This window comes from Triticum aestivum, chromosome 7B (genome assembly GCF_018294505.1).
Source record: "Triticum aestivum cultivar Chinese Spring chromosome 7B, IWGSC CS RefSeq v2.1, whole genome shotgun sequence".
NCBI lineage: Eukaryota > Viridiplantae > Streptophyta > Magnoliopsida > Poales > Poaceae > Triticum > Triticum aestivum.
The window spans coordinates 590,856,632-590,866,065 of NC_057813.1; the positions used below are offsets into that span (position 1 = coordinate 590,856,632).

General features: G+C 55.7%; 2 protein-coding genes across 3 annotated transcripts; one reads left to right on the forward strand and one right to left on the reverse strand.

The window, feature by feature from the left end:
* Positions 1–2,381: 2,381 nt before the first annotated feature.
* LOC123159441 (uncharacterized) lies at positions 2,382–4,830 on the forward strand. Of its 2 annotated transcripts, XM_044577277.1 has the most exons (3): positions 2,382–2,766; positions 2,893–3,084; positions 3,353–4,830. In XM_044577277.1, the coding sequence occupies exon 3, from the start codon at positions 3,984–3,986 to the stop codon at positions 4,587–4,589; it is 606 nt and encodes a 201-aa protein (XP_044433212.1). In that variant the 5' UTR covers positions 2,382–2,766; positions 2,893–3,084; positions 3,353–3,983; the 3' UTR covers positions 4,590–4,830. The 2 variants fall into 2 exon arrangements, with proteins under 2 accessions (XP_044433212.1, XP_044433211.1); XM_044577276.1 differs by lacking the exon at positions 2,893–3,084 and having other exon boundaries at positions 2,388–2,766.
* A 2,516-nt stretch (positions 4,831–7,346) lies between these two features.
* LOC123159323 (polyol transporter 5) lies at positions 7,347–9,205 on the reverse strand. The gene is made up of 3 exons (XM_044577153.1): positions 8,966–9,205; positions 8,514–8,860; positions 7,347–8,437 (listed from the first exon to the last, which is right to left on the reverse strand). The coding sequence occupies exons 1-3, from the start codon at positions 9,093–9,095 to the stop codon at positions 7,493–7,495; spliced, it is 1,422 nt and encodes a 473-aa protein (XP_044433088.1). The 5' UTR covers positions 9,096–9,205; the 3' UTR covers positions 7,347–7,492.
* Between the last annotated feature and the right edge of the window lie 229 nt (positions 9,206–9,434).

Sequence of the window (9,434 nt, forward strand, 5' to 3'; positions counted from 1 at the left end):
TATCCCTCGAGGTGCTCATGCGGGTGTGCCGTGTGCGTAACGTGCGTTCATCTGTTGGAGGCTAAAAAACGGTTGCCACAAACCTTGGCCGACAGGCGACAGGGCCAATATGGACTCGTCCGCAGCCAGCGCGTCATGACTTTGACATACACGCCCTTCTCGGGTGATCGCGACTGTACGTACTCATAGCACCGCGCGTCCAACGCGCTAACTCATTCACTGCACCTTATTTCCGCGGTGCCACGGACACGTAACGTGCGTATGACATGCACGCTTTTGAGTAGGGAATCCCTTATCGGACCGCCCTAAGTATTCGATCAGTGCACTATACGTAGGCACGCACTGATACTAAGACCAGCTAGCTAGCCTAATTTGATGTTTCGCCAATGCGTTGTTTTGCTAATTTTTGCGTAGGCATGCACTATACGTAGGCAGGGACTGATACTAAGACCAGCTAGCTAGCTTAATGTGATGTTTCGCCAATGCTTTGTCTTTTCCCGCTAATTAATTTGGCCTACTAGCCTACTTGTGGAGCAACCGGTAGGTATACCCACTACAAATTCTTCTGCGTCGTCAGTGCAGTGACAGATATGTTTATTTTTCTTAGCCAGCAAGAAAATATCTGGGTTTTTTAATTTATTACACGGCCACGAAAATATCTGATTTTTGTCTATACTAGTACAAATGCCCGTGCGTTGCAACGGGCAGAAAAAAATCATAAAACCTGCTCTGTGTGCCATTACACGACATTTCATATATGTAGTTCTGATTAATATCAGTAATAAGATTACACTATTATCGCTTTTTGAAGTATGAAGTGTGGACGTGAAAAAACCACCATAATGTTTTTCATCTGATGGAAGAGTAATGGTGCATGAAATAGTCTGTCAATCGGTTTTATTTTTTGCTTTTCGAGAAACACAAATATCAATTTATTTTTTGAAAATTTGAACAATTTGAACACAAATATCAAACATTTTATACACATGATTTTTTAATCAATTATTAATATTTGTTAATTTTTATGAACAATTTAAATGTTTTGAAAAGGGAATTTTTTTGGGGGAATTTTGAGAATTTTTAAAAAAGCGTGAATATATTATAAAAATGTGGGTTTTTTAAAGGGAAAACAATCTGAAACACTCTTTATCTTAAAAAACAGACACACAATGTCCACGGTTAAGAAAAATAATAATTGATGATATCTGCACCATGAAGCATCAAGTTGACAAAGTCGTAGGGATGTCCTTTGTTGGCGCCTCCTTCAACTTAAAACTATCACTGGGTGGAAAAGGAGTGGTGTATCTGTTTTTAGTGGATATACAGAGGGTCGAACTCATTTGCATTGATAGCGAGACGTTTGTGGTGACTTTATCAATCTGAAAACCCGTCGGCTGAGACTCTCCAGGGTGAGTGTGTATGTATGTTTGTGAGTGCCTACATTTGTACGTGTTTTTCAAAAGAAGATTTCCTTTAGCCTTTGTATGCTACAATTTAATGCGCTGTGCGTTGCATTGAAAGAAAAAAAGCATCACATTTTTAGTGACTCATTCATGATGATACTTTTCATGTTCGACACCGTGGTTGGTGTCCACAATTCAAAAAATTGATGAAGCCGCATCCATGTCTTTGACGGCGTCTCCTTCGGCATTGTACCTCTCTGGTCGCGGCTGGAGAGTGGGGGGGGGGGCTTGGATCTATGCCTGACGCGTGTAGATAGTAGGGTAGTGGTCTCGGGCGGTGCTAGCGAGGTGGTGGTGCTGGCTTCGTGGTGGAATAAGGTTGTTGGAGTTCGATCCCCATCCCGGCGAGGTCCTATGTGGCGGAGTCGGCGAGCTTCCAGCATGGTTTCCTCCTCGATCAGTCGGTCTGGTGAGGTTTTGTTCTCCTGGTGTGCTCTTCATGGCGGAGGTGATGGCCGGATGTGGGAAATTTGATCCCTTGGTTCTCTCTTCGTCGTGGTAAGGTGGTTCGTCTCACCTTGCCATGTTTCTGCCGGCGTGGTCAAGCAATGGCCGTTCTTCCTTCTTCTGGCGTGTTGGTTTTCGACCGAGGCTGGTGACTTCCTGTCCATGTTTTAGTCCGTCTGCATGTTTCAAGATCGCGCTGGCTCTATGTGGGAGCGGCGGCAACGGCAGCAGCGGCGCGCCCTCAGCCTGTGCGGTCGGCTCCTCAGGGATCTGTTTGTAATTTTCATTCTTGTGGAGGTGCTTTGTACCATTGGCTTGTTTTAATATAGTTCGGAGGTATTTAAAAAAAAGCAAACAGGTTTGTATTTTCTTTTAGGAAATGTTGATTGTTTTTTGTTTGCAAGATTATATTTCGTTCCTTTTCTAAGTCACTGATCTAAAACGCCTCTTCCTGTCGTCACATGTCCTGCGGCACGACGCCTTAACCCCCTCCCTCTCGTTCCCCACCGCTGAAATCTTATCCTCTCGACCTCTCGCCCCATTTCTTCCTCTTCTTCCCCCTCCCTCTCACTTTCCTCATCTCCATTCGCCAGGCAACTGTGTCGACGGGAGACGTTGGAGACGATGCACGGCAGGGTGTCTTGCTGCGAGAAGCTTCTGTCGTCCGGGCGCGCTTCGATGCTGCCGGAGGAGGCGCTGTCGTCCTCGCCTGCGCGCGCAAGCTGCGGGTTTTTTGCAAGGCAGGGGCTCGCTGCTGCTAGCCCGCACGAGCTGGCTCCAAGGGCCGGGCGCTACAACTTGAGGAGCTCCAAGCCGACTACCTGTTGTGGCTCTCCGGAGTTACTCATGCGACGCGGTGAGTGCTGTTTTGGTGGCCGGAGACGCTGTGCGTGTGGGGATGGAAGTGATCTTGTGGTTCTGTCATCAGCAAATCTAGTAGCCCAAATCATACTGTGTATTGACACATTTTCTATTTCGCAAGGGGCCGCCCGTCCTCCTGCTGATTGGATTGTGCTTCTTCGTTCTGTTCCCTTCTTCCTCTGGTTGTTGATGCCTCAAGCAGCCGCTGCCGATTGTGTGCTTGTAGTTGTTTCTTCAGTTCCCTTCCTCTGCTTGTAGATGCCTCAAGCAGCTGGTGTATATAAATTGATCCTATTGATTGCAAGGGAGCGAGGTGATACTATTTATATTCTGATAATAAACCTATTTTTACAGCAAAACCACGCAACCGCAGTCATTTCTATTCTTCCCCATTCGCAAATCCCCCCCCCCCTTCTTCCCACTCCAGCAGCCCGGCCTTCCTGCCTCCGACCGCTCTTGGGGAGGAGCTCTAGCTATGCCACGAGCAGGCCATCCCCGCAGCTGCCGCCGCCCCTTTGTCCTTCTCTCTAGGCTTTTTCCTTCTCCTTCTTCTCTTTGTCACTAATGTTTGTTTTCTACAGGGAAGGAAATCGCCATGGAACAACCCCGCCGCCTTGGAGCTCGCCCCGCCTCCGGCCCACTGCCTCTCCGTCGGCCTCGTGCTCCTCCGCCTCGATCCATCCGCCCCGCCGCTGGATCCACGCGGAGCAGGCCTATCCGCCGCCCAGACCACCAACCAAGAGTCGCCTCTTGCTTGTCCTGCGGTCGGGAGGAGGACGACCGAGAGGAGCACACATTCATCCGCCGCCTTGGAGCTCGCCCTGCCTTCGGGCTGCCACCTCCCCGTTGGCCTCGATCCGTCCGCCCCACCGCCCAGACCACCAACCAAGCGCCGCCTCTTCCCTGTCCTGTGGTCGCAGGTCGAATAATAAAAACTGCAGGGTCCTTTATGTAAAAATGAATCATTTTTTGGATTAGCCACTTAAAAATAGGACCGCGGGTCGAATTATCAGAAACAGATGGGCTTTTTTGTAAATCGCCAGCGACGACGTACGACCAGAAACCCACGGTGCTTTATTATTAGGTAGAGATATACTTTGCCGGACGGCTAGACCGATAGATAGTATCCTTGCTCCAGAATCCAGACAATCAATCGAGGCAGTGCACCTGAACCATTAGCTAGCACCGTCGGCAAATTAAGCTCGTCGACAAATGGGGGTCAAGCTCACGCTCCCGCCGGCGGCACTGATCTCCCAGGTGGCCAAGCTGGGCTCCCTCCTCGCTCTCCTCCTCCTCGCGCTGCTGCTGCCCGTCTTCCTCAGGGTCGCCTACGGCTACCTCCTCTTCAACGGCATCGTCGTCGCGCTCGGCATCCAGGCCTTCGTCGGCAGCGGCGGCGCTTCTACCGCCGACGACGAAGACCGGCACGGGTCTTCGAGTACCGGTCAGGCCGTCGCGCCTGTCAGCGTCGCGGCTTCACCGTTTCAGAGACCCGACGACCGGACGGCGGTTGCGCATGATGATCGTGTCGTGCTGCCTGCCTTTGTAGCGAGCAATATAATCGAGCTCAAGACCAAGACCAAGGAGGTGGTTCTGAAGGTGCTGAAGAAGTGCCCGTCGACGGCGAGCATCTTCTTCCTCAGCGCGCTGAACGGCGGCCAGCAAGCCGGCGGAGAGGAAAAGGCACGGCAAGAGGAGGAGGAAGATTGTGAAGTTGACATGGACGGGGACGTGAAGATGAGTCGGGAGGAGCTGTTTGCCAACACGGAGAGGTTCATCGGCAACTTCCGCAAGGAGCTCAGCATGCAGAGACAGTAGCACTACTCCAAGCTAGCTAGCATAGATATTGTTTCTTAGCTTTCCTTATTATTTTTCTTTAGTTCTTGCGCCATGATATATAGGAGTATGTTTAGTGGGACACGTCCTTACTCCACGCGTCTGTAACCCTGCTCATAGGCTTAGGATTTTCGGTGTGTTCAGTTTTTCAAATTGACATGATCTTATCATTCGACACGAGTGATGAGCTATCTGAAAAACAATGGAGTTGACATGATCTCAACTGTTACTAGCCTCTCAATTATGTCCGGCAATCTCAGAAGAAAGTGAATGTTGGTGGCAAAGCCAACATGTAACATAATTGTATGTAGACGTTGCTTCTTCACACTCTAGAAGCACCCCCGGAGTCCCGGTGACGTACATGGAGCGCCACTGCGCCAGCCGAGGTGCACCGGCAGGCCGGCCAAGGCGGCGTAGTTGGACGTGTCACGGAGAAGGATGACGACGTTGATAAATATCCGGCCAAAGTATAATATCCAGAGACGTTAAAACTCCACCACAAGTCAAATCGAGTCATGTCCATGAAACCCGCCACGGACGTACGTGGAGCAACAAGGACGACGTGTACCGCTGCGCGTAGACGGCGGTGGGATCTTGGCGTTTTAGACCGGCGCGACGATGACGGCGAACCCCATGCGGAAGCAGGTGACAAATCGTGACTGTCCGCGCCAATGTTTTCAGCTCTCAAGTAGTACAATGGAGTGAATGGACACGTCTATCATTTGGCGAACAGGGCATCCATATGCTTCAAGTTCCGGCCCCTTGTCTCCGGCAGCCGCACGTACACGAACGCGCACGCCATCGCCGCCACACCGACATAAAGGAAGGAGCACCCAGGCATCATTATCGTCAGAGGGTTGACGCTTGACGGTTAGGGTGCAGGGTGGGGTTTCGGTGCCCGGAAAGAAGAGGTGGGGGTGCTTTGGAGGAATAGCAGCGGGCGGCAGCGAGGGGTGGGGGGGAAGGGGCGGTTGGGAAGTTATAGTCCTTTACTCGCCTAGTCCCCCCCCCCCCCCGTGTTGCTCCCCAGGCGACACTGGCGGGGGGGGGGGGGGGGGGGGCACTGCCCGCCAACGAAGATCCCCCTTCTCCTGTGCCCCCTCGCCGCCGCTGCCGCCGGCACTGCGCCACGGTGGCGGCGGCCCCCCACTGCCAAACGGTGTCAGGGGCGGCTCCTTCCCTAGGTGGCGTCGACGGCCCTCAATCTCGGCTGGGGGGGGGGGCGGAAGTGGTGGCTAGCTCGCTGGCGCAGGCATGCCGGGACGGCGGACCCGGGGACGCGGTTGTGCGGCGCTCTGGCGGTCTTTGGCGCATCGGCGTGGAGGTCGCGGATCTGGTGTCCGCGCCCAGATCCCGCGATGTTGGTGGCGTCCGCGACGGGCCACCGCGTGAGGCAGGTAGGCCGGGGTGCGGTGGCTCCGGCTGGCTCCTGCAGATCCGCGGTAGTGGTGGTGTGCCACGGATTGTGGACGGCGATGCGGCGGCGTCGCCCTGGTGGGCTCGGCGTGCAGCCGTGAAGGGTGATGGCTGTCCTGGGCCTCGTGGGAGGTGGGGTGGCGGCTTGTGAAGGTCGGGGAGGCGGCCCCGGGAGCGTGGTCGCTGGTGACCTCGTGGTGGCTGGCGTGGGGGCGTGGATCTAGTGCTTTGCGTGGATCTGGCCCTCCCGTCAGGTGTGGTGCTCCTCCGTGGTGGAGGTGTCGGGGTGGTTGGTGGCGGTGAGCTGCCTTGCGTGCTTGGTCATGTGGCTTCGGCGAGGATGGTCAGCTTGTTGCCGGAGACGGTTTGCTGGGCAGGTTGCGGTGAGGATGGATTTGGTGAGCTCCGGGTGAAAGCCTAGCTCGACCTCGGTCGTTGTCGGCGTCAACGGCGTCCTAGGACGTCGTTCCCTCCTTGGAGGCGTCGTCGTGGAGCCCCTTCACCACCATTGTCGCCTCGGTCTCGGGCTCTCCGGGCGAAAACCCAAGTTCCGACCTTGGTCGGAGCGGGCGTCGGTGGCGGCCTTGTCGCTTCCCTCTTGGGGGGACACCTTGGAAGTCTGGTCCTCCGTCAGTTCGCGGTGGCCCGAGTGGCTTTGCGGGTTTGTCGTCGGCTAGGCGTGTGCGTAGCCTTGGGGCCGGTGAGGAAGTCGGAGCAGTGGCTCCAGTCAGCAATGTGGTGGAGTGTCGGATATGGTTGCGTGGGCGACAGTGCCGTCGGCTCAGGTGGAGCGCGGCCTAGGGTTGGCGGGGAAGTCGGAGCGATGGCTCCGGAGAGCACCTCTGTGCTGTGGAGTGTCGGTCCTGGTCGCTTGGGTGGCAGGGTCGTCGGCTCGTGTGGGGTGCGGCCTTTGGGCCGACGTGTGTGAGTTTCCGTGGTTTGTAAGCCGGAGTGGCGGCTCCGGGCGGCTCCAGGTCGTGTGGTGGAGTGACAACTCTGGTCGTTTGGGCGACAGGGAAGTCGGCTCGTAGGTGCGCAGCCCTGGGGCTGGTGTGTGTCGTTGTATCGGTTTTCGGCTAGTTTTTTTTTATAAACTAGCCAATTCTCTTATTCTTAACGCAAAGGCAAAGCTCCTACTGATTTCTCGAAAAAACAGAAAGGGCAGTTGACGGCCGCCTAGAAGATAACCCATGTGTGGGAGGCGTGGGACGAGGAAGAAAGTGGAAAATAGAAAAACACAAAAAGTTAAGCAGGGTGGATTAGTTTTCATTGGCCAACAGGTGAGCGGGACGGCCCACCCTCCTGAAAATCAGGGGGAAGAGGTTTGTGATTGGTTGTTAGATAAAAACAGTTTACAGGTTTTTACAAATCTTTGCATGTCTAGCATTTTTGTTTTCTATGAGGGCCTGGTATATTGTCCGCCCCAGTTTTTCAGCTTTCTAGTACAATGGAGTGAATGGACGCGCCTGTCATTTGGCGAAGAGGACATCCATATCCTCCAAGCTCCGGCCCCTCGTCTCCGGCAGCCACATGTGCACGAACACGCACGCCGTCGCCGCCACGCCGGCGTAAAGGAAGAAGCACCCAGGCATCGTTATCCACCCGGCGAGCGATATGAACGACATGCTCACCGCCCCGCACGTCAGCCGGTTCACCGCCATGCCGAGGCTCGCGCCCTGTGCCCGCAGCCGCAGCGGCAAGATCTCCGCGGCGTACGTGGACGCGAGCGGCCCGAACCCGATCGAGAACGCCGCCACGAACGCCATCACGGACGCCACGCACACGGCCGCGCTCGCCGACGACGTCTCGCGGACGCACAGCGTGAGCGCCAGAGCGGTGAAGGACACTGCGACGCCGCCGGCGCTGGCCAGCAGGAGCGGGCGCCGGCCGACGCGGTCGACCAGGAGCATGGCCACGAAGATGAAGCACGTCTTGACGACCCCGACGGCCACGGTGGCGCCCAGTACGGAGCTATTCGTGGACATGCCGGCCTTCTTAAACACGAGCGGGCTGTACAGAACGACGGCGTCGATGCCGGACGCCTCCTGGAAGAAGTGCAGCCCGACAACGCAGACGAGGATTCGCCTGACTGTCGCCGACGGCCGGACGATCAGCTCCTGCCACACGGAGCCAGCAGCCTGTGGCGCATCAAGGGCCCGGTTGATGTCCTCTAGGCGGAGGTCGGCCTCCGCGGCGGTGTCGGAGGTGCGCAAGAGCACCGCGCGCGCGTCGGCGTGGCGTCCGCGCATGGCGAGCCATCGAGGCGACTCCGGCATGGCGAGCACTCCCACGGCTAGGAGCACGGGCGGGAGCACCCCGATGGCATACATGATGCGCCAGGCGAGGTGCACCGGCAGTCCGGCCAAGGCGTAGTTAGACGTGTAGCCAAGAAGGATGCCGACGTTGATAAAAATCTGCCCAAAGCATAACAGCAAGAACAATTTAAGCTCCTTCACCGATCAAATCGAATCAACGCCGGCACATACGTACGTCGAGCAGCGACGAGAGCACGCCGCGCGTGGACGGCGGCGAGATCTCGGCGTTGTAGACCGGCGCGACGACGAGGGCGAGCCCCATGCCGATGCTGGTGACGAAGCGTGCAGCCACGAGCGCCGCGTAGCTGCCGCCGAGGGACATGGCGAGCGCGCCGGCCATGAGGAAGGCGTTGGCGACCACAAGCGTGACGCGGCGGCCCAGGAGGTCGGCCGTCCAGCCGGAGAATAGGATGGACACGAGCATGAACACGTTCATGGACCCCGCGAGCAGCTCGACCTGCGTGTCGGTGAGGCCCAGGTCCTCGCGGATGAAGAGCTCCGCGCCGCTCATCAAGGCGAGATCTGCAGTGCAGGGGACGCACACGATCACGCGCCAGAGCATACGATACGAGCCATGGACGATGGCGACGATGTAGATTGTGCTACACTACTGAGTATCTCACGTACTGTAGCCCGTGAGGATGGTGGTGATGGAGGCGAGCGTGACGCAGGCGAAGGCGTACAAGTTCCGCCGTGGCTTGTCGAGCACGGCGAGCAGCTTCGTGGTGGTGGCTTCGGCGGCTGCATCGTGCGTCATGGCGCCGCCCTGTTTCCTCGCCGGCCCCAGGTTCAGCTTCAGCCACACCTTTTCCTTAAAAAAGAGATCTACAACTTGGTGCACTTGCAGAAGACGACGAGCAAGATAGCCGGTGAGATCTGCCACCCCACAGGTTTCAGTGTGGCTAGTTTTTATTTGTCTCTTAGCTCGTGGAAATGACAGATGATTGTCACCTAAGACCTCTCCCAATGCAAAGGTGCTTAGATGAGATGCTAAATGCATTAAATACCTTAGCAACTGAAGTCCCCAATGCATAGGTGCTTAGGCTGGTCACAGTGAGGAGGAACTTAGGAGTAACATCACACACTCCAATACAAT

Coding starts and splice junctions, on each gene's coding strand:
- LOC123159441 (XM_044577277.1), top strand. CDS start 3,984: ATGGGGGTCAAGCTCACGCTCCCGCCGGCGGCACTGATCTCCCAGGTG.
- LOC123159323 (XM_044577153.1), bottom strand. CDS start 9,095: ATGACGCACGATGCAGCCGCCGAAGCCACCACCACGAAGCTGCTCGCC. Junction 8,861..8,965: donor CACCATCCTCACGGGCTACA/GTACGTGAGATA, acceptor CCTGCACTGCAG/ATCTCGCCTTGATGAGCGGC. Junction 8,438..8,513: donor TGCTCTCGTCGCTGCTCGAC/GTACGTATGTGC, acceptor TGCTTTGGGCAG/ATTTTTATCAACGTCGGCAT.